The sequence below is a fragment of the Cetorhinus maximus genome, chromosome 14, assembly GCF_964194155.1.
Source record: "Cetorhinus maximus chromosome 14, sCetMax3.hap1.1, whole genome shotgun sequence".
NCBI classification, from domain to species: domain Eukaryota; kingdom Metazoa; phylum Chordata; class Chondrichthyes; order Lamniformes; family Cetorhinidae; genus Cetorhinus; species Cetorhinus maximus.
Genome location: NC_135892.1, coordinates 40028821 through 40055743, shown reverse-complemented (window position 1 = coordinate 40055743; position 26923 = coordinate 40028821). Strand labels below are relative to the sequence as shown.

General features: G+C 43.2%; 1 protein-coding gene across 2 annotated transcripts in view; it reads left to right on the top strand.

Annotated features, from left to right (window-relative positions):
• Positions 1-26923, top strand: part of ezrb (ezrin b) — a 139167-nt gene that overhangs the window by 101363 nt on the left and 10881 nt on the right. For both annotated transcript variants that reach the window (XM_078556834.1, XM_078556833.1), the window contains exons 8-11: positions 7507-7603; positions 17466-17629; positions 19279-19409; positions 25464-25624. In XM_078556834.1, coding sequence (XP_078412960.1) covers positions 7507-7603; positions 17466-17629; positions 19279-19409; positions 25464-25624 — 553 coding nt within the window. The remainder of the gene's footprint in view (positions 1-7506; positions 7604-17465; positions 17630-19278; positions 19410-25463; positions 25625-26923) is intronic.

The window sequence follows — 26923 nt, the reverse complement described above, 5'->3', positions numbered from 1 at the left end:
GCCACCTACCCCTAGTAACCTGAAATCTGCATCCCACCTACTCCTGATAACCTAATCTTGCTTACCAAGAATGTATCCACCCCTGCCTTTAAAAATATTCAAAGACTCTGCTTCCACCACCTTTTCAGGAAGGGTTCCAAAGACTCACGAACCTCTAAGCGAACAAATTTCACCTCCATCTCAACCCCTTATTTTTAAACAGTGACCCCCTAGGTTTTGATTCTTCCAGAAGAGGAAACATCCTCTCCACATTCACGCTGTCAAGACCCCTCAGGATCTTTTATGTTTCAATTAAGTTGCCTTTTATTCTTCTAAACTCCAGCAGATACAAGCCCAGTCTGTCCAACCTTTCCTCATAAGACAACTCACCCATTCCAGGTATTAGTCTGGTAAGCCTTCTCTGAACTGCTTCCAACGCATTTACATCCTTCCTTATATATAGTGACCAATACTGTACGCAGTACTCAAAGTGTGGTCTCACGAGTGCCCTGTACCACTGAAGAATAACCTCCCTACTTTTGTATTCAATTCCCCTCACAATAAATGATAACATTCTATTAGCTTTCCTAATTACTTGCTGTACATGCATGCTAGCCTTTTGTGATTCATGCACTAGGATACCCAGATCCCACTGCATCTCAGAGCTCTGCAATCTTTCACCATTTAGATAATAAGCTTCTCTTTTATTCTTCCTGCCAAAATGGACAATTTCACATTTTTCCAAATTATACTCCATTTGTTGGATCTTTGCCCACTCACAGAACCTATCTATATCTTTTTATAGCCTCTTTGTCCTCTTCACAACTTAACTTTCCTACTTATCTTTGTGTAATCAGCAAATTTGGCAACCATCCCATCCATCTATTCATCCAAGTCATTTATATTAATTGTAAACAGTTGAGGCCCCAGCACTGATCCTTGTGGCACACCATTCATTACATCTTGCCAACCTGAAAAAGACCCATTTATACCTACTCTCTGCTTCCTGTTAGCTAACCAATCTTCTGTCCATGCCAATATGTTATCCTGTGTACCATGAGCTTTTATTTTCTGCAATAGCCTTTGATGTGGCATTTTATCAAATGCCTTCCGGAAATCTAAGTACAGTACATCCACTGGGTCCCCTTTATCCACAGCACATGTTACTTCCACAAAGAACTCCAATAAATTAGTTAAACACTGTTTCCCCATCACAAAACCATGTTGACTCTGCCTGATGACCTTGAGCTTATCCAAGTGCCCTGCTATAACTTCTTTAATAATAGCTTCTAACATTTTCCCTATGACAGATGTTAAGCTAATTGGCCTGTAGTTTCCCACTTTGTCTCCCTCCCTTTTTGAATAATGGAGTTACATTTGCTATCTTCCTATCTAATGGGGCCTTCCCAAATCTAGGGAATTTTGGAAAATTAAAACCAGTGCATCAACTATCTCACTAGCCAGTTCTTTTGAAACCGTGGGATGAAGTCCATCAGGACCCGGACTCTTGTCAGCCCGCAGCTCCAACAATTTACTCAGTACCACTTCTCTGATGACTATAATTATCCTGACTACCTTCCCACTTCCATTTCCTGGTTTATAGCTGCTTCTGGGGTGTTACTTGTATTGTCTTTGGTAAAAACGGATGCAAAATACCTGTTCATATATGCCATCTCCTTGTTTTCCATTATCAATTCTTCAGACTTACTTTTTCTATAGGACCAATGCTTGCTTTGTTAACTCTTTTTTTCTTTTTAAAATATTTATAAAAACTCTTACTATCTGTTTTTATGTTTCTGGCTAGCTTTCTCTCATACATTAATTTTTCCCTCCTTATTAGTCTTTTAGTCATTCTTTGCTGTTCCTTTATATTCTGTCCAAACTTCTGACCTGCCACCAGTCTTTGCACAATTATATGCTTTTTCTTTAAGCTTGATACCATCTTTAACCTTTCTAGTTAACCATAGATGGTGTGTCTGTCCCTTGGACTTTTTGTTACTTGTATATCTATTCTGTGCATTCTGAAATACTCCCTTAGAGATGCAGTGGCTAATAATTACTGACCTACCGCTTAACCTAATTTGTCAATTCACATTAGCCAGCTCAGCTTTCATGCCCCCATAATTGCCCTTATTTAAGTTTAAAAACTTAGTCTCAGGCACACTCCTCTCTCTCTCTCAAACTGAATGTAAAATTCAGTCATATTATGGTCACTGCCACCTAGGGGCTCCTTCACTATGAGATCATTAATTACCCCCATCTCATTGCACAATATCACTGTTGCCTAGAGGCTCCTTTACTATGAGGTCATTAATCCAGACACATTATCAGATTGAAAATAGCTTGTTCCCTGGATGGCCCCAGAATATACTGCTCTAAGAAGTTGCCTTGAATGCATTCCATGAACTCATCTTCCAGAAACCTTGGCCAATCTGATTCACCCAATCTATATGAAAATTAAAATCACCCATGATTATTGCAGTACCTTGCTTACAAGTGCCCATTATGTCTCCCTGTATATTCTGTCATACAATCTACTGTTCAGGCCCCTAACTACTGTTAGGGACCTGAAAACTACTCCTATAATTGACTTCTTACCTTTGCTATTTCTTATCTCTACCCGAACTGATTCTACATCTTGATCTTCTGAGCTAGTCATCCCTCACTACTGTATTAATGTTGGCTTTATTTAAGAGTTACCCCATACCTTTTCTTGCCAATCCGAAATGTCAATGTTGAATATTAAGGTCACCTTGCAACCACACCTCTGAAATGGCTATCAGGTCGGTCATATTTATTTTTATTTGTGCTATCAATTAATCTGTTTTATGATTGCTGCATGCATTCACATAGAGCCTTTAATTCTATCTTTTTACCATTCTTGCAAACTCTGGCCTTACCTGCTGGTGTACGCTTAAGTTTATACATTCTCTTCCTGCCACACTCTGCTTGTCATTACCCATATCGCTGCCCTGCTCTCTTATTTTGTCCTTTCTCTCTTTAGTTTACCACATTTCCTCTCACGTGATCCACCCCGCCCCTCCCACCACCCACCATTTAGTTTAAAGCCCTCAACAACATCTTGAAGGAATGCAGTCTGGACCATGTCACTAATGGGCAAGGGAGAAACGGCAAAGCATGGGAATGCAGTGGCTACAGAATTTTGCAGTCAAGGGACAGACAGGCATTTCTGTAACTGTCATCGTGAGTCCTGCATGGTGTGTTTGTCCCTTGGTGCCAGGGTAAAAGACATCATGAGTGTGCAGAATAGCCTGCAGGGGGAAGCCAGATGCTCTGGTACCAATGACAGGGATGAAGATATTGAGGTTCTCTGGTCAAACTTTCAGGAGATGGAACGGAAGTTTAAAAAGTAGGACCTCCAAAAGTAATAACCTCTGGATTACACCGAGTGTCACATGCTAGCTAGAGTAGAAGTAGGAAGATAGGGAGGAACTGTGCGTGACTTGAGGCTTAATGTAGGAAGGAAGGCTTCAGGTTCTTGGGGCATTGAGACCAGCACCAGATCCAGGAACCTAGTCAAATGGGACAGATTGCATCTCAACAGGGCTGGTACCACATGGGGAGACTCATTAGTGTGGCTGGGGAGGGTTTAAACTAAATTGGCAAGGGAACATAGGAAATATGAACATGAATAGGCCATTCGTCCCCTTGAGCCTGCTCTGCCATTCAACTAGATCATGGCTGATCTACCTCAATTTGTCCCGCACTATCCCTAAATGCCTTGTTACTTTTAATATCTAGAAATCTATCAATATAAGGGGATGGGCACTAGCCTATAGAAATAGAAGAGTAGAAGAGGAATAAATTGCATGAAGGAGCAGGAGTGATTGATAGGACTAGGGAAGGGAGTGGTATCATATTAAATAGAAGTAGACTAAGGAGGACTATAAGGAATACAAACACAGATTTAAAATGTGTTTATGTAAACATACAAAATAAGGTCAGTAAGGTTGGTGAGCTACAAGCTCAAATAGCCATGTGGGAATATGACATAGTGGCAATGACAGAAATGTGGCTTAAAAATGGTTAGGACTGGAAGATTAATATTCATAAATAGTGTTCAGAAAAGATAGTGAAGGAAAAAAGGGAAGTGGGGAGGCAGTGCTGAATAGGGAAGTTATTGTGGTGTTGGAAAGAGAAAAAGAATGCGCTGGCAGGGTGGCAAGGATAGAATTCATCTGGTTAGAGTTGAGCAGCAAAAGGGTTATGATCACATGATTGGCCTCTATAAATAGTGAGAGTGCAATACAGGAACAAATCTGCAGGGAAATCAGCTGTGCAAGAACTACAGAGTGGTGATATCAGGGACTTACCTAAATATTGATTGGGATAATGTTACAGTAAATGGTAAGGAGGGCTCAGGAGAACTTCCTTGACTAGTATGTTCAGTCCAACTAGGAAAAAAGCATTCCTGGATCTGGTGCTGGGAAATGAGGTGGACCAAGTGTCTGTGGAGTGACACTTGGATAAGAGTGATCGTCATAATATAAAGTTTAGATTAGTAATGGAGAAGAATATGGTGCAATCTAAAGCAGAACTTCTAAATTGGAAGAGGGCTTACTTCAATGGGATGAGATGGGATCTAGCCAGGTTAAAATAGAGCCAAAGACTGACAGGAAAAGCTGTAACAACAATGGGTCATCTTTTAAGGAGGTGTTGTTTCAGGTACAGGCTAGGTACATTCCAACAAAGTGAAAGGAAGGGGAACCCAAACCAGGGCTCCTTGATGATGAGGGATATAGAGAATATGATAAAACAAAAAAAGTTTGTCAGGTGAATTCTTCAAGTGAGATCCAGGCCAAATACAAAAGTTGAAAGGGGAAGCGAAGAGAAAAATATGAATGGCAGAGAGAATATGAGAACAAAATGGCAGTTAACATAAAGGGTAACTCAAATCTACTGGCATGCAAATGGTGCGTGGGTAGTAAGAAGCAGGATTAGGTAATGAAGGACAAAAAGAGTGAGATATGCTTCAAGCTGCAGGGCAAAGCTAGAATGAGTATTTTGTATGAGTGTTTACTAAGCAGGGGATGCTGAAAAAATATCATTGAAATGGTAGAGGTAATGGATGGGATGAAAATTGATGAACAGGATGTACTGGAAAGGCTGACCATGCTTAGTAGATTAAGTTGCCTGGATGGCTTGCATCTCAAACTGCTAAGGGAAGTGGGGCTGGAGATAGTGATGGGACTTGCAATAACCCTCATCTCGAGATACAGGGAAGGTGCCAGAGGTTTGGGAAGTGGCAAGTGTAACACCTGTGTTCAAGAAAGGATGCAAGTCAATTCCTTGTAACTAGAAGCGGATCAGTTTAACATTAGTGATGGATAAGGTTTTGGAAATTATGTTCAGGGAAGATATTAACAGGCGCTTGGAGAGGTTTGAGAGCAAGCACGGATTTGTAGAAGGCACATTTTGTTTGTCAAAGTGAATTGTTTGATTAAATAACCGAACATTGATGAGGAAATTTACTGAATATTGTCTATATGGATTTTAAGAAAGGGTTTCACAAAAGTACCACATAAAAGGCTAGTTAACAAAATTGAGGCTTATGGAATAGGACGGTCAGTGTCAGCATGCATAAAAAATTGGATAGAAGGACATAAAACAGCAAATTGTGATAAACGGTTGAATATTGCACTACAGAGAAATTTCAAAATTTGTCAATGATCCCAAACTTGGAGGTGTGGCAAAAAATGTGGGTGATACCAGTTGGCTGTGATAGGATATAGGATAGCAAGTAGCAGATGGAATTTAAAAAAAGAGAAGTGAGGTGATGTATTTTGGCAGAAGGGATTGGGAGAGGCAATATAGACTTAATGGCACAGTTATGAGTAGTGTGAAGGGAAAGAGGGACCTGGGGATTTAAGAGCGTATCTCTTGAATGTGGCAAGATATGTTGTGTAGTAAAACATTGTGGGATGTTGGGGTTCATTAGTAGAGGCTTTTGAGTACAAAAGCAAAAAGGTATGCTCATCCTTTATAAAGCCCTGGTTAGGCCCTAACTAGAATCTTGCATCCAGTTCTAGTCACCACGCTTCAGGAAAAGTCCTTGAAGGTGCAGAGGAGATTTACCAGAATGGTTCCAGGGATGAAGGATTTTAACTACAATCCCAGCTTCTCCAACCTAACCTTATTTTCCTTGGAGCAAAGGGGATTGAGGGGAAATTTGATGGAGGTCTGCAAGATTGATAGGTTTGGAAAAGGTAGACTAATAATAGCTGTCCTTAGCTGATGGTACAAGGACTAAGAGACACAGATTTAAGATTTTTGATGGAAGATGCAGGGGAAGAACATTTTTAGGCAGCAAGTGGAAGCAGAAATTGAATAGGCATTTGAGACAAATAAACTTGCAGGGCTTTGGGGATAAGAGTGGGGAATTGGGACTGACTGGATTACTCTACAGAGAGCTGGTATGGACTTGCTGAGCCAAAAAGCCTGCTTCTGTGACCAAAAACTTACTCATAAAAACCCTTCCCTTTGACCATCTTGAAGGAGAAAAAGGTCTAATGAGAGAATTATAGAGCCTTGAGGTTTAAACAGTTGAAAGCAAGGCTCCCAGTGGTGCAGTGATTAAAATAAGTGATAAAATCGTAAGACCTTGCAGCACAAAAGTAGACCTGAACTTGTTCTTTGAAAGCGGGGTTATGCTTAATCCTCCATTCTCACTTTTTTTCATAAATTCATTGAAATTTAGAAGATTACTTTGCAGAAGGGACCCATTCAGAGCATTGGTTTTGTCCATAGCCCTGTAAGTTCCTCACTCATGCACCTGTCAAAATCCCCTTTTAAAATTATTTATGGAATCAACTTCCACCATTTTTTTCAGCTGAAGCGTTCCTGATCCTGTCAACTAAATGGAAAAAAATTCTCATTTCCCCTTTGGTCTTTAGCCAGTGCTTTGAAATCTATGGCCTCTTTTGTTGTTGACCCACTCACCAGAGGGAATAGTTTTACTCGATCAAAACCTCACATCATCTTGAAAACACTTGTAAATCACTTCTTAACACTTTCATAGCCTCCATGTTCTTCCTAAAAAGTGGTGCCCAGAAATGCGCACATTATTCCACACGAGGGCTGTTTTCTTTTGTTTTCAAAGTGGGTTCAATTTCATATTAAAAATCAGTCATTCTTAATGTACATTTTTTACTATTTGTGCAAGTCTTGGATAGCTAGTTGTTCTTATGTCCTTATGATACCTTTTCTAGTTTGGGCTCTGTAACATAACTTGGTAATCATGAATCTCAATTTAACTTTTGACATTTAAAGTGTAATATTCACAAGGTAAATAACCTGTTTTTAATACCATTAATTATAGAAATTCATAATTTGTCTAAATTACTACCATTTCTCCTAATATTATGTACCAAAGATGCATCTCCAATAAATTATGGGTCTACGTAAAAGTAATGAATGTGCAGCTCTTCGTTTAGTATATGTGGAATTAAATGCTTAGTTTAGCTGAAGCTCCGAATGGAAAGTATAAAGTCATCTTTTAAATCTTAGACTAACACCCAAGATTGGTTTCCCATGGAGTGAAATTCGCAACATCTCCTTCAATGACAAGAAATTTGTCATCAAACCCATAGACAAGAAGGCACCGGTGAGTTTTCCACTTGGTTTATTTTTTAGATTTATCTTAAAAGTAGTTGTTTCTTTCTAAATGTTTAGAGTTATTCTTTTATGCATCAGTGCTTGGATTCCATGTGCACTTCAAAAGACAGAATTGACAGTTTTCAGCTGAATGTCACTATTTCATTGGCACTGCAAAACGAGGAGTTGCCTTTGTACTGGACGTCTTTATTTATATAGTCCAGGATCATATGCTTTACTAACCATTTTCTCAGCCTGACCTGTCACTTTGAACAATTTGTGCACATACACCCCCAGGTTTCTCTGCTCTTGCACCCCTTTTAGAATTGTTACCTTTAGTTTATATCATCTTTCCCCATTCTTCCTCCCAAAATGTTTCATTTCACATTTCTCTGCATTAAATTACAACGGCCACATGTTTGCCCATTCCAGCAGCCTATGTACTCTTGAAGTTTCTTACTATCCTCTTCACAGTTCACAATACTTGCAAGTTTTGTCATCTACAGATTTTGAAAGTGTCCTATCCACCCAAGCCATCTTGATCTATATTAATGATGTAAAGCAGTGACCCTAATACTGACCCCTGGAGCACACCATTGTATACCTTCTTCCAGCCAGGTCTACTGCTGTTCCCCTCTTATCTTGCAAGCTCTGGTGCCCACGCTCGCACCCTCCCCCCGCCCCCACCCCCCCTTTGTCTTTTGCCCATGCCATCCTGTCTCCCTCACTTAAAAACCCACCTCCACATTTCCCTTTGCCTGGCCCATGACAACTCCTCCCAACCAAGAGAAATATCCAGTACCTTTCAATGCTTGGAGGTTCTTCGCTCACATTTTTTGGGATGCAACAACAATTGAAACTGGAGAAGGTTAACACTTAACACATCTTTCTGCTTTTGAAAATAAGGTCTGTTATATCGACATGGCTGTGAAAGATTCTTGTGGATCAGTGCAGTGGATTCACCTTAGTTACCAAATATTGCTTCCAAACTATACACATAGCTCACATTAGACCATTTGCTTTTGCATGAGCCATTATTATGGTATACGTGTAATATTGTAAATCAACGTAACATAGTGCAAAGGGATGAAGCTCCTTTGAGCTCATTGAACTTAATTTGTTCTTCAAAATGTAAATTGCTTTCTCTGCAGTCTGTTTCTTTGACTTTTGTCTTTTTTTCCCCCCTTGGGATTAGGCCTAGATTGCTCTGGCAGAAACACAATAAGCAGAATGGCCTCCTCTCTTGCTTTTATTTCTTAGTAGTGGTTCCAATGTCTTCCGAACTGCATAGAAGTTTATTTTTTTTCCGCTATCTAAAATGAAGGCAGAGGTTTTGAATGTCATATCCAAGGTTTTGATCTGTCTGAGTGTTTCAGTGTTGCAAAATGTGAATGCTCTGCAATATTTAACCTTTATAGCGCTATTTAAAGGGTATGTATACATAGGATACTGATTCTTGGCAAACTGCAAAGCATCTTCTGTCCGCTAGTGTTAAGTTAGTAATAGTAGCAGATAGTGAAAACTAAAATAGAGGAGCAAAACAGTAGGTAAATTTCAGAAATATAACAGAAAAAATGGCATACGTCAGATACAGGATGCAATCAAAATCCAGGCAGAATGGAGTACAGGAGGAAATTGAAAAAGGGTGCAAGAAGGGCAAAGAGAAAAATTAGTGGGTAACAGAGAGAGCCCAAAATTTTTTGTATAAATGTCACACTTTAGTAATGGTATATCAGCCTTGGAGGGAGAGCTTTACTCTGAGTTATACCACAAGGGGAGAGTAAACTATCTGTGGAGAGAAAAACAGCGTTAACTCTTCGAGTCCTTATGACTCTTCACAGCAGCTCTGAAAGAGCCATAAGGACTTGAAACATTAACTCTTTTTTTCTCTCTTCACAGATGCTGTTAGATCTGCCGAGTTTTTCCAGCATTTTCTGTTTTTGTTTCAGATTTCCAGCATCTACAGTATTTTGCTTTTAAACAAACTATGGTTATTTTCCCTAGAATTTAGAAGGCTGTGGTGATTTGATTGAAGTTTTCAAATTATTGAGGAGAGCATATGGGCTAGATTGGGTGGAACTATTTCCACTACTGGGGGAGCCTAAGACCAGGAGGCGTGGTCTAAAAGTTAGAGCCAGATGTTTCAGGAGTGAAATTGGGAAACACAAAAAGTTGGCAGAAGTTTGGAACTCTTTTGCAAACAGCAATTGATAGATCAATTGTTAATTTTAAAACTGAGATTGATAGATTTTTATTAGTATTACAATCCCAGTTGATGATAATACTGACAGGTCAGATCCCAGAGTGAAACCTGGCTTAATAGATCCTAACTTTTTGTTTTTGAAACTGTAGAGCTAAGTTACTGAACTAATTCACAGAAGTCTGCTGATGTACTTTTAACACAGAATAAAATATTTATTAAATGAGAAAAATGAACTATATTACACCAGACAAAAAGGTTGGAAAGATCTCAATACAAACACAAAGTGATTCAGATATTCACTATTCCTTCACTCCAGCTATATCTTTACAGACACATACAAATTCAGAAAGATAAAGCAATTTACCATATCTATCTTATACTCTGTTCAGGGTAAGTATGCAGTACATGTTAACCAACTGGTGAACTGTGGTCAGACACACCACACTTCAAAGTCAATGACAGATGTGACCAAAGCAGATCTATGGACTTCTCAACAACCCACCTAGATGCTTGTTACACTGAGCCAACCACTCACTGAAACTCTGTCCTTTCTCACAAGGGTTTCCAATCTCCACATTCAAAGAATTCACCATGGAATTCTCTCCAAAAGTCAGATCTTCAGGGTTTCTCTCGAGCACACTTTGCTTCAAGCCTGCTCCCCACAGCGCTCTCTTAAATTTGGAGTAAGAGTTTGACTTCATGCATAGTCAGTGGTCAAATTTTACAAGACAATACTGTATAGATTTGGGGGGGTGTGGGTGAAGGGGGTGAGCTACTTCATGGATTAAGGCTGGAATTTTCCAGCTCCGTTGGCGTTGGGCGCCATGGCAAGCAGGGGTTGGGGGTCAATAAGACCAGAAGGCCAAAAATCGGCTTCGTGCCGGCATGAAAGCACAGCGGGATTGTTCGATGGTGTTCAATGAGGTTGGGAAGGAGGGAGAAGGCATTAGGGACGGTGAGGTTGGGAGGGGGGAGCAAAGGTGTCGGGGGAGGTTGGGAGGGGGGAGCAAAGGTGTCGGGGGAGGTTGGGAGGGGGGAGCAAAGGTGTCGGGGGAGGTTGGGAGGGGGGAGCAAAGGTGTCGGGGGGGAGCAAAGGTGTCGGGGGGGAGCAAAGGTGTCGGGGGGGAGCAAAGGTGTCGGGGGGGAGCAAAGGTGTCGGGGGGGAGCAAAGGTGTCGGGGGGGGGGTGGGGGGGGGAGCAAAGGTGTCGGGGGGGTGGGGGGGGGAGCAAAGGTGTCGGGGGGGTGGGGAGCAAAGGTGTCGGGGGAGGCTGAGGTTGGTTGGGGGGCGAGGGGAACCAAGATGTCAGGGCGGGGTGGTGAGTTTGGGAGGGCGGAACCAAGGTGTCGGGAGAAGTTGAGGTTGGCAGGGGGGTGGGTTGAGGTTGGGAGGGGGGAACCAAGGTGTTGGGCAGCGGGTGAGGGTGGGGGAGAACCAAGGTGTTAGGGGCAGGGGGTTGGGAGGGGGGGAGCCAAGAGGTTGGTGGGGGGGTGGGGAGAACCAAGGGGTTGGGGTGGGGGGCTGGTTGTGGAGAACCAAGGTATTCGGCAGGGGGTGAGGTTGCGAGGAGAGGAACCAAGGTGTCGGGGTGAAGTTGGGAGGAGGGAACAAAGGTGTTGGGGTGGGGGGAGATGAGGTTGATAGGGGGAGCCAAGGTGGCAGGGGTGGTGGGTAGGTGAGGTTAGGAGGGGGTGCAGAGTTATTGGTGGGGGGCGAGGTTGGAGGAGGGTGAAACTGGGGAAAATGCGGCAAGTGGGGAGGAAGGTGTAATGGAAGGTGTCCGGAGTGGGAGGAGTTTGATTTGCAGGAGCCTAGAGGGGGATGGCGGGGGGGAGGGTGGCCAGATGAAGGTGCAAGGCAGGAGACTGTGGAGTCAGTGCCTCCTGAGGAGCAAACTGAGGGTGGGCATGGTTGGAGGGAATGTTGCCTATGAGGGGGGGGCTAGTGGGAGCCGGGAGGGTGAGGGTGTGACAATAGCGGTGCAAGGGATGGCGGGTGTTGTTGATTGGGTCTCTGAGGCAGACATGGACTTTGGGGTGGGAGGGAGGAGGTTGGGGAGGTCAATGTGGATGGGGGTGGGATTCTCAGGAAGGTCAGGAAGGTGCACGTTCACCTGGGCATCCTGGAAAGAAATGGGTTTGGGGTTGGTAGGTGGAAGGTGATGCCAGAGGTGGTCAACGGTGATTGGGGAAAGGACATTGGTGGCTGGGGCAGGGAAAAGGATGGGGAAGCTGACCAAAATCTTAATGACTACCATGGCTATAGAAAGTGAGCAGAGCCTCATGCTGGATGGGCACAGGTGCTGCATGGGAGTGTGATAATGGGTGGGCGGAGATGCAGGTCAGCTCAGATGGACAACTGAAAGAGAACCCCAGCCGGTAGCATTGAAAATGCTCGGGACAGTAAGATGAGTGTGACGGATGAAAGTTCTGTGTGCATGGGAGAGTGCTTGCACGAGGCTCGGAAAGGCCCTGCCCTCCACACACTTCTCCCTCTAGAATCATTCGTGGTCCAGCTGAACTGCTAATTTGGGGGGGGTTGGAGGGTGGGGCAGGAGGGGTGCAGGGTATGCATTGGAGGATTCGCAAAGCCTGTCAATGAAGCTGAAATACAACATTGCATGTTATTCAGTGAAAGTAAATACATTTTCAGATTATAAAGTGACAAAATATGTTCACCCAAGCACCCACTTGCAATCAGAAATTCTTAACTTTTCTAGGCCTATCACTTCTTTTAGGTGCTGCCCTGACATCTGCAGCATGGGTGGAGACAGCCTGTGCAATAGTTGGCCCTGTTGCCTCTGATGACTTCAGTTGTCTCTCTGGAGATCCAAGGCCCTGAGGACCCCGGTTTGCCTTGCTGCCCTCCTATCGGCCACCTACTCCTTCTGCGGTGACAGAAGATGAGGTTGAGGGGGGTCACAGGCAAAGGGGACATGGAGGGAGCAGACAGCCTCTGAGATTCCTGAATGAGTGACCCGGGGTGTCCAGCTGCCGCTACTCCTTCCTTCGGACCTTGGCATGACTGCTTGAGGGGAAGGGGCACCTGAGGGATGTCGAGGTGCCCACTTAACCCTTGTGTTGCCACTGCAAGAACTCACCCATGGCTACCACGATGCTGTGCAGCTCTGCATGCATCTCTGCTGGACCAGAGTCTCCATGGCCTTTGCCATCCTTCCCACGGAGACCTCCATGCGGGCACCACTTCAGAGAGCAGGCGGATGCACTTCTCTGACTCGCGTGCTACTCTGTTGAGAGCTTCCAACAGTGCTTGATGTTCCCCCACCTGCTACTGACTCTCCACAATGAGTTTTATAGCCGAATCCAGAAGCTCGTCCGTAAACACTATGCCGGGTCTTCCAGGATGCTTATTTCCAGCTCCTCAATGGAGGAGGTGAGGATGTGGATGGAGGTGAGGGATTGGCTGGCTGAGGGTGTTGGTCGCTTGGCAGGGCTCCCTGTGAACCAAAGTAGAGGTAATTAGTGCATGTCAGCAGAGTCTAAAGCAGGAGAGAGAGCACTCACATTTGCGTTGAGAGAGGGATGATGTAGTGCAGGATTGTCGTGGGTGTTTGCCACTGACCTCACTCACCATAGGTACGGTCCGTGTCCTCACTCATCAGCGCGATGGCTCACTCCTCATAATGAGTAACGGGCCCAATGTGGGCCACACCACCTTGAGTCTGGGACCTCTCCCTGCTGTTGTGAGCCAGCTTTTCCTGCTTGAAAACAGATGGAGAGTGAGAGAGCAGGATGCATGGCACTGCATGGAATGTTTGGTGAGCGGAGACATGGACAGGATGAGGACGTGAGCTCCAGAGGATATGAGCCTGAGAAAGATGAGGGTGTGAGAGAGTGTTAGTGGTGTTGTCCCTCGAGATGTGCGATCCCTGTCAATGTGTGATGGGTTTGAGAGTGATGAGGTGACTTACCCTGGTGGAACGGAGGGGCATTCATCCTCTTCCTGCATTGGATGGCCGACATCCTCTGTGCCCTGGTGGTACTGACTGCTGCTGATACTGCCTCCTGGGCAGGATTGGTGATTCTGGTGGACCTCCTGTATCAGATTGGGGGTAGAGGACATCGCAGCAGCCTTCCACTGCGTCCAGCAGGCACCCAGAGAGGAGTTACTAAATTTGGGGGCCACCACCTTCTTTGCTTTCAGGCCATCTATTGCCTGGAGCAGTCCTGGTCTGTAGACATGAAGTAGGTTGCGCTCTGGTGCGCTTTAATTATGGTGCCCGGAGTGAGGAAGTGCTGAAGTAATGGCATGGCAGGCAAATCTGAGCCCGTCCGCCAGTGATCTGGTGTGTTTCCCATGAATACATTATTAATGCACTGGGAAGGGAACAATACAGAGTGAAAACCCATCATTGTGGCCAGTGGGTAAAATGTCCTTTTCCCCCATCCACTACCACACTTTTTGCAACCTGGGATGATTCCAACATAATGCTTTGCAGGTTTTAATTTGTTGAAACAAATATAGATTTGTTTGGATGAAAGGGTTAAAAGTGCATCGAGCTTCTTTATGAATTGTGAATAAGCCCAAAGCCAATAACTTGCTGGCACTGTAGGACAATTATATGCTGAGTAAAGTTGACTCTAATTGCATGTTCTAGTGATGGATTTTTTGTTTGATGACTGAATTCAAGGACATGCTTTTTTTACAATTGGGTGGCAATTTGAGCGATGCCACTGCTCAGAAAAGATAGGCGAAGAGTTGGAGAGGTTTCCATATCTGGAAGAGCAAAGCTCAGATGTACCGCAGGCAAGTAATTTTCTGATGGCTGGAACCTATCTAATTCACTTCCATTATAAAGTATGTTCGCTGCTCTCAATTTTGCCCTTCGCATGGTTTCATGGGAACATGATCTTCCTAAACTTTAATGTGGTTGACTTTGTAAAAAGGACATTAAATACAAAAATGAGTAATCCATGCTTAACATTTACATATCTCTGGTTTGGTCTCTATTGTGTAAAATTGTGGAAAGGATACTGAGGTTTAGACCAGGGTACAGAGGATGTTTACTAGAATGATACCAGGAACAAAGGATTGGAGAGATTGGTGAACCTGGGATTGTTCTCCTTCAAGCATAGAAGGTTAAATGGACTACTATTTGAGATTCAGAATTGAGGGGTTTTTGGTAGACCAAGTAGGGTGAAACAGATTCCCCTGACAAGTGGGTCAGTAACCAGAAGTCATGGATTCAAATTAATTGGAAAAAGAACTAGCAGGGACATGAGGAAAGTTCTTAAGAGTTGTTGAGTTTGGGAGCACTACTTGAAAGTATGGCGACAAAGAGAAGAGAAGTAGTATAGTAAGGAAAATTTGTAGTTTTTTTAAAATGTCTGTGAAATCTAATTGTTTTTATGAATGTTTGAAGAAGACTTTTTTCTTTGACTTCAAATTGTAAAGGCATGAAGTATAGCTTTCTGGAATAATAAGAAATACTGGTCCATGTGACCTGGTGACCCTTGGCCAGGACCAGTACCAACAGGAAGGAAATTAAGACCAGAAGCCATGTGACTGGCAGACACAAAGGAGAGCTACAAGCAGAGGAGCTGGAGAGTGAAGGCACAGATTCAGCCACAAAGATAAAACAGGTGGAAAGAGAATTCTTATGAGGATAAGAAGCAAATCACCCGACGAGGTTTGTTTTTCTGCTTGGCAGAAAAGGAGATGGGAGTTCTTGGAGGCACTGTACGAGCTGGCAAAAAAGATCTAAAACCTGGAAAGCTGTGTGAATAACTCGGACACTAAGAGCTAGGTACTTCCTTGGCAGGCCTGAGAATTGAGAGGTGTTGCTGGTTGGTTGATTGAAAAGGAGCGCCATCAGGACGTCATGACCTGTGAGGGGTTGGGTTTGTAGAAGTATGCATTGCTGATGATAATCGTACCCCTGAAACTCGAAGGTGAAAGCTGTTGTCAGATAGGGCTCCTGACCTATCCTGCGTGAATAAAGAACAGCATATTGTGGAACTGTGCAGCTATGTAGTGCCATGTCTATGGAAAGTGATATGGATGCTTGTGGTGCAAGATGTCTTTGAAGTGAGGTTTAGCTCTTTTATTTGAAGTATCATTTACCTATTCATTTTTAATTTAGGTTGGTTCTGATTAGTGTTAAAGTCAGCTGCACCGCATTGGCAGCAAGTGCATGCGCAGTTGTACCACTTTACCCCGTGATGTCATTACGAGCGACTGTGATCAGAATTCTACTCATTCCTCCAATCTCAGTGATACTCATCCTCTCCGTTTTGTTTCTTGTTTTTGAAGCAAAATTCAAACTCGCGGCAATCCTAATGAGAACTGAAACCAAAGAACAAAATTAAATTAACAGTCTTAAAGATGTCAACGCATTGGAGAGAGTGCAGAAGAGGTTTACAAGAATGGTTCCAGGGATGAGAAACTTGAGTTACGAAGATAGAGTGGAGAGGCTGGGACCGTTCTCCCTGGAAAGAAGGCGGCTAAGAGGAGATTTTATAGAAATGCTCAAAATCATGAGGGGGCTGGACAGGGTAGATTAGGGAAAAGCTGTTCCCGCTCGTAAAACGAGAGGGCACAGATTTAAAGTGATTTGCAAAAGAAGCAGATGTGAAAGAACTTTTTCCACTCACCGAGTGGCTTGGGTCTGGAATGCACTGTGTGATGGAGGCAGATTCATTCGAGGCATTCAAAGATGATTATTTGCATAGAAACAATGTGCAGGGGTATGGAGAAAAAACAGGCAATGGCACTAGGTCATTATGCTCATTTGGAGAGTCGATGCAGACACTGAGCCGAATGGCCTCCTTCTGTGCCGTTAAAATTTTGTGATTCTGAGTGGAGTTTGGAAACGAGGCTGTTTTACACAGAACAAAATATAATACTGGTTTTCACCTAGGTAATTTCCTTTAGCATTATCTTTCTCTATGGCATATTTTCAGTTCTATTAAATCTTGGCAGCTCACTCATCAATGCCTGAAACATTTTGCCCTTCTCTGCACCGGTTTTAATATGAAGTCAAATACAGTCCATTGTTTTTTCTTACACAATCTGTAGTATACATAGATAAAAGCAAAAAACTGCGGATGCTGGAAATCAAAAACAAAAATACCTGGAAAAACTCAGCAGGTCTGGCAGCATCTGTGGAAGGGAGCACAGTTAACGTTTCGAGTCCGCATGACTCTTCAACAGTTCTGTTGAAGAGTCATGCGGACTCGAAACGTTAACTGTGCTCCCTTCCACAGATGCTGCCAGACCTGCTGAGTTTTTTCAGGTATTTTTGTTTCTGTAGTATACATGTTATTGTTAACAAAACTCTCAGAAATGTGTGGTTTTACTTTCCAGTGTTTTTAACTGGGTTGCATCTGTTGCCGATGCATCTGGCCAATGATATTGTGCACATATGCGACAAGTGCGCATGGTATCAGTGGCTATCTTGCATTGGCAGGAGACGCAGCGGTTAAAGTAAAAGTTACAAAAAGTGAAATCTTGGTCATTTCTTCATTTGCTGGTTGGTTGACCATTTAGGTTTACAGTTTCCCCCATGGGAATAGTAACAAAATGATGGTGGAATCCGATTCCATAACAGCCTGGAAAAGGAATTGGATATGTACTTAATGAGGACTAATTTGCAGGATTATGGAGTATGAATTAAATTGGACAGCTCTTCTACTGTCTCTGTTCTACAGGATTTTATTTTCTATGCTCCTCGTCTGAGAATAAACAAGAGAATCTTGCAGTTGTGTATGGGCAACCATGAGCTGTACATGAGGCGCCGAAAACCTGATACCATCGAAGTACAGCAGATGAAGGCCCAGGCTCGAGAGGAGAAGCACAAGAGACAGCTGGAGAGGTATTGGGCCTAATCTAATGTTTTCTCCAGACTTCTTGAAAGTAATGCGTTCACTTCACCTTTGACCAAAAGGTAGCACTTTTTTACTCAAGTGGTGTATTTCAATGAGACGTTAAACTCGGGCCCCAACTACCTGTTTTGCTAGATGTGAAATACCCCATAGCACTTTTTAAAGAAAAAAAGAAAAATAAAGTATCCTGACTAACATTTAACCCTCAGCACCAGGAGAAGCAGCTTATTTGATTATTTGTCTTATTGCTGTTTGTGGAGCCTGGCTGTATGCAAATTGACTGCTGCGTTCCCTGTATCACAACAATAACCTTTACTTCTGAATACTTTCTGAAGTGTCCATTGCTCGTGAATTGCTGTAGAATATCCTGAAGTCCATTCTTTACTTTGTCACTTTTCTTCATTGCTCCTTTTCCTTCAGGAGCAACTTTGCTTTTTTAGTTTTTTTTTACATACATTTCCCACCCTGTAACCTCATTACAGGCTTTAAAACCTTGATTTTATTTTGGATAATTTAGTCAGGTTAATGTTTAAATGCTGTAATTAGTTAATTGTTCACTTTTGCTAGATTAGCTTCCCATGGTGCACTCTAACCTAGTTTATTGACAATATGCATTAACTCTTACCAACTGAAGAATTCATGGAATTTTTTTTATGGGATGTGGGTGTCACTGGCAAGACCAGCATTTGTTGCCCATCCCTAATTGCCCTTGAACCGAGTGGCTTGCTAAGCCAGTTCAGAGCGCAGTTAAGCGTCAGTCACGTTGCTGTGATACTGGAGTCACACGTAGACCAGACCAGATATGGATGGCAGATTTCCTTCCCTCAGGACATTAGTGAACCAGATGAGTCTTCCCAACAATCAACAGTAGTCTCATGGTCACCCTTACTGAGACTAGCTTTATATTCCAGCTTTATTAATTGAATTTAACTTTAATTCAGCTGCCATGGTGGGATTTGAACCCAGAGTATTAGCCTGGACCTCTGGATTACCAGTTCAGAGACATTACCTCTACACTACCATCTCCCCCTTGAATACAAGTGTAGTCCTATTAAGGCACTTTAAAGTTCTTTTGAAATCCAAATAGTCAAAACTTTGAAGTTGCATTATTTGATTCTTCATGATCACTATTTTCTGAGCATGTTAAAATTCTGCTCTATAATTTTATGACATCAGGGAAATGGATAACATAACTATGTTTTGACAGTCTCTCAGTTTTAATATGGGTAACAGGGCAATATCTGACCACCTATCAGTAATGTTGGATGCACCCATGCTGCTTTGCTTCATGCACTCCACAACTGGTACAAACAGGAGCAACGATTTAATCTCGATCCAAAATCGCCAAAAACTGTTAAAACATATAGGGGGGGGTTGGTGTGGCTGAGAGAGGAGGGGAGGGTAGGGCAGAGGACAAGTTTAAAAATTGAGACACAAAATTGGACAAAGATGCAATCAGAGATGAGCGGTTTGGCATCTTTGTCTAATGTGGTGACTTTGAGTCCTTGCCATAATTTGTGCTCCCCTCCTAGGTACAAGAGAAAATGTCATCTACAGGTAACATGCTAAGGTGGTTGTTCGTAGCTTGGCTGAGTTGTCATTTGGAGAACAACAAATCTTAAACCTTATAACCATGCAGGGCACAGTTGGAGCAGGAAAAACAGAAGAGGGAGATAATAGAGAGAGAGAAAGAGCAGATGGAGAAGGAAACTCGTGACTTGATGTTGAAGCTGAAGCAATACGAAGATCAAACAAAGAAAGCTGAAAATGGTAAGAGTAAATTCATAGCACTCTACCTGCCATTTTGTCCAGTCTCCAGAAAATGAGTGTGGAAAAATTGTGTGGTTCTTTAATGGATTTTGTAGATGAGTCATTTGTATTGAATTTTTCACAGGAAGTGGAAGCAATCAGCAATATTGCTTACCAGAAATGTCTTGTTTCAGCAGTTGGTATTATTGTAATGATCCTATAATTACTGTGCATTAATGAGGGATGAAATAGCAGTGGCTGGCCTTAACATCAAGGCAACTTTTGACCAATTGTGACACTAAGGAGCCTAAGTCAATTGAATTGGAGGGGGTGAGAAAAATGTCGAGTGTCTGGAGTCATGCTTGGCAAAAATGAAGTTCATTGAAATTTTTGGATGTCAATCTTCTCAGCCCTGGGTATGCCCCTGGAGTTCCTCACAGCAGTATCCTAAGCCCAACCATCTTCAACTGCTTCATCAGTGGCCTTCCTTTCATCAAGTCAGAAGTGGGGCTGTTCACTGCAGTTGCAATTCATTGGTTAATGAAACAGTCCTTCCTTGTATACATCAAGACCTGGATGGTATCAAGACTTGGGGTGAATAGCGGCAAGTAACATTTGCAATACCCAAGTACCAGGCAATGCCAGTATCCAACAAGGGAACGTTGAACTTCCTCCCTTTGACATTCAATGGAATTACTATCACTGAATTCCCCCCAGTCAATGTCAAGGGGTCACCTTGAACCAGAAGTTCAATTGGATCAGCCACATAAATACAGCAGATCAGGGGCTGGGTATTCTCCTGATTCCCCAAATGCTCTTTACCACCTACAAGGCAAAAGTCAAGAGTGTGTTGGTATACCTCCCATTTACGTGGATGGGTCCAGCTGCAACAACAATCCAAATGCTCAACACTATCCAGGGCAAAGCAGTCCACTTGATTGGCACTCCATTCACCACCTTAGATACTCACTCCCTCCACCAGCAGTGCACTGTGGTTGCAGTATAATATCTACAGGGCTTCTTCAACACCACCTGCCAACCCAAAACTTGAAGCAGTACTCCAGATGTGGTCTAACCAAAGCTTTATGCAACTATAGCTAACCTCCATGCCTTTGTACTCCAGTCCCCTTGAGATGAAAGCTAACATTAGTCGTCTTCATTATTTTTATCTGTCCACTAGCTTTTATTGGCTTCTCCTGTATCTCGCTGCTCTTCTACCATTTCTAGCTTCTTTCATTTAGAAAATAAATGGATGAGAAGCCACAAGTTTTGGTTCATATCTTAGAATCAGCCCACTGAGTCATTTCAGTTCTGTTCCAATCCCCCTCGGTAATCTGTTGACCTCGCCTTCTGGTTTTAAAGTATGTATCAAAAATGAGGAGGTGTTAGGCGTCTTGAAGAATATTAAGGTGGATAAGTTCCCAGGGCCAGATGGGATCTACCCCAGAATACTGAGGGAGGCAAGGGAGGAGATTGCTGGGGCCTTGACAGAAATCTTTGTATCCTCACTGGCTACGGGTGAGGCCCAGAGGACTAGAGAATGGCCAATGTTGTTCCATTGTTTAAGAAGGGTAGCAGGGATAATCCAGGAAATTACAGGCCAGTGAGCCTTACGTCAATGGTAGGGAACTTATTGGAGAAGATTCTTCGTGACAGGAATTACTACCATTTGGAAGCAAATGGGCGTATTAGTGAGAGGCAGCATGGTTTTGTGAAGGGGAGGTCGTGTCTCACTAACTTGATCGAGTTTTTTGAGGAAGTGACAAAGATGATTGACGATGGAAGGGCAGTGGATGTTATCTACATGGATTTCAGTAAGGCTTTTGACAAGGTCCCTCACTAGTGGAGTTCCGCAGGGATCAGTGCTGGGACCTTTGCTGTTTGTAGTATACATAAATGATTTGGAGGAAAATGTAACTGGGCTAATTAGTAAGTTTGCAGACGACACTAAGGTTGAAGGCGTTGCAGATAGTGAAGAGGATTGTCAAAGGATACAACGGGATATAGTTCAGTTGGAGACTTGGGCGGAGAAATGGCAGACGGAGTTTAATCCAGACAAATGCGAGGTAATGCATTTTGGAAGGTCTAATACAGGTAGGAATTATACAGTAAATGGCAGAACCCTTAAGTGCATTAGCGGGCAGAGGGATCTGGGTGTATAGATCCACAGGTCACTGAAAGTGGCAACGCAAGTGGATAAGGTAGTCAGGAAGGCATATGGCATGCTTGCCTTCATCGGCAGGGGTATTGAGTATAAAAGCTGGGAAGTCATGCTGCAGCTGTATAGAACCTTGGTTAGGCCACACTTGGAATATTCCGTGCAATTCTGGTCGCCACATTACCAGAAGGATATGGAGGTGCTGGAGAGGGTGCAGAGGAGGTTTACCAGGAAGCTGCCTGGTCTGGAGGCTATTAACTATGAGGAGAGGTTGGAGAAACTCGAATTGTTCTCACTAGAGCGACGGAGATTGAGGGGCGACTTGATAGAAGTTTACAAAATTATGAGTGGCATGGACAGAGTAGATAGTCAGAAGCTTTTTCCCAGGGTGGAAGAGTCAATTACTAGGGGACATAGATTTAAGGTGAGAGGAGAAACCTTTAGAGGAGATGTGCGGGGCAAGTTTTTTACGCAGAAGGTAGTGAGTGTCTGGAATTCGCTGCCAGAGGAGGTGGTGGAAGCAGGTACGATAGTGGTGTTTAAGAGACAGCTTGACAAATACATGAATAGGATGGGAATAGAGGGATACGGACCCCGGAAGTGCAAAATGTTTTAGTTTGACGGGAAATATGATCGGCGCAGGCTTGGAGGGCCGAAGGGCCTGTTCCTGTGCTGTACTTTTCTTTGTTCTTGTTCTTTGTTCTTTGTATTGAATATTGTGAATTCTTCCCCGTGACTAATCCCCATAACTCTCTTGTTTGTGATGTTTCCTGATCCTGAAAAATTTGCACTGACAATGTGTGTTGCAGCTTTACCATAGTTAGTGAAATGTAGCCTGAATCTGGAGGTGGGAGCTGGTCAGACCTGAGCAGGCAGCTAGTACTATCTTGTAATGATCATAGAATAGTTACAACACAGGAAGCAACCATTCAGTTGTGTCTGTGCCAGCTCCCAGAACAATTTACCTAGTGCCACTCCCCTGTCTTTCCCCAGTAACACTTTTTTTCCTTCATATAATGATCCAATTCCCTTTTGAAAGCCACATTTGAATCTGCTTCCAGCACAATCTGTCCATTCCAGATCCTAACCATTTGCTGCATTAGCAAGTTTTCCCCATGTTGCCTTTGCTTTGCTCATCAGTCATCTCAAATCTGTGCCCTCTGGTTCTCAATCCTTCCGCTAATGGCAACAGTTTGTCCCTATCTACTCTGTCTAGACCCCTCATGATTGTTAACACCTCCATTAATTTTCCCCTCACCCTTTTCTCTAATGAAAACAGCCTCAGCCTTCTCCAATCTGACCATGTAATTGAAGTTCCTCATCCCTGGAACCATTTCTCATGAATCTTTTCTGCATCTCTAATGCCTTCACATTTGTCCTAAAGTGTGGCGCTTACAACTGAGCGCATTGCTCCAGTTGATGCCGAACTTATTTTACCGAAGTTTGTCATAACATCTTTGCTTTTATACTCTATGCCCTACTTATGGGATCCTGGGCTTTATATACTTTTTAAACCATTCTCTCTCAACCTGGCCTGTCATCTTCACAGCTTCAATGCTTTGTGGGCATGTACACTCAGTTACTTCTGCTCCTGCACTCCTCCCTCGCAACCTCCCAGTTATTGTACCCTTTACATTATATTCTCTCTCCCTGGTCTTCCTAGCAAAATGAATCACTTCACACTGCTCAGCAATTAAATTTTATGTGCCCACTTTTCTGCCTATTCCACCAATGTTTAACACTCCTCTCCTCACAGTTCACAATACTTCTAAGTTTCGTGTCATCTGCAAATTTTGAAATTGTGCCCTGTACATCAAAGTCTAGGTCATTAGTACAAGAACAGCAGGGGTCCTAACACTGACCCCTGGGGAACTCCACTATAAACCTCCTTCCAGTCTGAAAAACACAGTTCAGCAATACTGTGCTTCCTATCACTCTTCTGTACCTTTATTCCCTGATCTCTAACTTTGCTCACGAGTCTATTGTGTCACTTTATCAAATGTGTTTCAAAAGTCCATGTACACCACATAAACAGAATTACCCTCATCTACTCTATCAAAAAAATTCCAGCAAGTTAAACATGATTTGACCGTAACAAACCTATGCTGGCTTTCCTTAATTAACCTGCATATGGCCAAATGACCATTAATTTTGTCCCAAATTACAGTTTCTAAAAGCTTCCCCACCACCTAGGTTAAACTGACTGGCCTGTGGTTGCTGGGCTTACCCTTATGCCCCTTTTTGAACAAGGCTGCAACATTTGCAATTCTCTAGTCCTCTGGCACCACTTCTGTATTTATGGAAGATTGTCTGCCCAGTTAACACTCTAACTTTCCTCAGTATCTTTGGATGCACCTCATCTGATCCTGGTGCCTTATCAACTTTAGTACAGCCAGCCTATCTAATATCGCCTCCTTATTAATTTTAACTCATCCAGTGTCTCTTTCTTCTTTCACTATAACTTGGGCAGCACCTTCTTCCTTGGCAAAGACAGTTGCAAAGTATTTACTTAGTACCTCAGTCATGACCCCTGCTTCCATTGTAAATTTCTTTTTAGGTCCCAAATCAGCTCCATTCCTCTTTTTACCACCCTTTTTATTATTTATTTGCCTATAAAAGACTTTTGGATTCCCTTTTATGTTAGCTGTCTATCTCTTCATACTCTCTCTTTGCCTCTTCTATCTGATTTTTTACTAAAGCAATCCATGCCCATCTGCAGCAAGACTTGGACAACATTCAGGCTTGGGTTGATAGGCAACATTTGTTCCACACAAGTGCCAGCTGATGACCGTCTCCAACAAGAGAGATTCCAATCATCTCCCCTTGTCATTGTGGCATTACCATTGCCGAATTCCCAATTATCAATATTCTGGGGGTTATCATTGACCAGAAACTTAACTGGACCAGTCTTATAAATACTGTGGCCACAAGAATAGGTCAGAGGCTGGGAATTCAGTGGTGAGTAACTCACCTCATCACCATCTACAAGGCACAAGTCGGGAGTGTGATGGAATACTCCCCACTTGCCTGGATGAGTGCAGCCCCAACAACAATACACAGTTTGACACTATCTAGGACAAATCAGTCCACTTGATTGGCACCTCATCCAGCACCTCCAACATTCACCCCCGACACAGTGGCAGCAGTGTGTACCATCTACAAGGTGCGCTTTAGAAACTCACCAAGGCTCCTTCGACAGCATCTTCAAAACCTGTGACCTCTACCACTTAGAAGGACACCACCCTGACTTGGAATTATATTGCTTTTCATTCATTGTTGCTGGGTCAAAATCCTGGAGCTTCCTCCCTAACAGTACTGTGGGTGTACCTAGAACTGTCCTTTAAATGACCCTTACTGAAAATTGATCCACTTGGCTCACCTCATTCCCAAGTGTCGGACCCAGCAATGCCTCCTTAACGGTATAGAAAACTCTGCTGAGCACACTCTAGAAACATTTGCACCCCTATTACTATCCCAAACTATATTTGGATAACTGAAGTCCTCCATTATAACTACTCTCCTATTCTTGCACTTTTTTATAATTCCTTGGAAATTTGGTTTTCTACATCCTTGCCACCAGTTGTGGCCTACAGAATATACCCAGCAATGTAATAGTCCTTCTATAATTTCTTAGCTCTAACGAAATAGATTCGCTCTTTGACCCCTTTGGGAAACCCCCTCTCCCCAGCACTATGTTTTCCTTTATCAATATTGCCAACTCTCCTCCTTTCTTTCCCTAGCTTTCCTGAACACAGTGTATCCAGGAAAATTTAATACCTAGTCCTGTCCTTCTTTGAGCCAAGTCGGCATTATCGCCACAACTATTCCTAGATATCTTAGTATGGTGTTAATTGGCTCATTCTTAGCATGTTCATAGTGACTGGTGATTATCTGCATCCTTTAATCTCGGATCCTAGACTTGGCTGAGCAAATGCAGCGAGCAATTCATCTGGAAGAGGAGAGGACAAAAGCTCAACGTGAGGCTGAACGTCTAGAGGCTGAACGCTTGGATGCTCTCCGAGCGAAGGAGGAGTTGCAGAGACAAGCTGAGGATCAAATAAGGACCAAGGAGCAATTGGTAAGGATTGATTTGCTCTACTTGTAATTGAGGCAATGTGGCTTACAGCACATTGAGTTAGTGTAGCTAAAACTTTCAGCTGCATAAGCGATTGGTTTCTGAATGATTCTTGTACTCCCGTAGTTCCTGCTTCATTCGTACTATATCGGCAGATAAAGACTAAGCTTAGAGTGTAGTGAAAAGGCCTGAGTTTAAGTTGGTTTGAATTGAACGAGTTGGTCAGCTGAGGCATCAAAAGAAAAATTGCCTTTAAAGGCTTAGAGGATTTGTTTATACGATTTATTTTGGTATGAAGGATGTCTTGCATTTTAAGTTTGTTAAATCTTCAACTATTTGAAAATAGTTGATTGCAGTTTGTGTGGATTAAGTCATTGTAATTTACACATCAGAGTTGTTTCATTTAAAATTACTGCTATGATCTCAGAACATCAACATATTTAGTTTTTCCTTTTAGTAAATATCTAGGGTGTTGGATTCTAAAAGAATGAAGCTACAAGGTTCACGGTTTAACAAAAGAATTTTACTGCACAATCAAATAACATGTATCTTAACTACTCTCCCAGTTTTGAATAGTCAGTTATGTTGCTACTGCTGCTTATAACTACTTGTACCAGGAAATCTGATGTCATGGCATGTCACACTCTTCTGTCTTGCACCATCCTCACACATCCACTGTAGCTCATCTGCAACCGCGCTGTGTCGTCCATCATCCAACTGGGCCTAGGTCAGCCCCTCTTTCTGCTGCTCTCCACTATGCCCTCTTGGAGAGATCTCTGTAGTTTTTCAGCTCTGATCAAACAGCCAAAATATTGAGATTTTCTTTTCTGGATGCCTCAATTGGCCATTGACAGGTCGGCAGGCGCGCAGCTGATTTTTCTGTGCCCCCCCCGCCCCCCCCCTACCGGAAAATTTAAATGGGGTGTGGTGATGTCGGGAGATCCCCCGACGTCACCGTGCGTCATTTTACGTGTCGGCGAGTGGGCCCCGCCCCCGCCCGCCAACACGTCAAATCCTGCCCACAGTGATGAGGAACCCCATCTAAATGGTAAGATGGGAAAGTTGGAGCCACATGGTGGTGAAGGCATGTTGCACTGGGCAGTTGAGTTTGAGCAGGCGCTCTTGGACAGCACATGCAGAGCAAAGGCTCCTGGCTGCATCCTCGTCCTCCCTGTCCTCGTCCTCCCCTCATATATCTGTTGTAGTCTTTGTGCAGACAGGATAAAAATCCTCCATCCTTCCAGAATGGATGCACACCAACTTACCAAAAGTCAAAAACTGCTCCCCTGCAAGAGGGGTGGC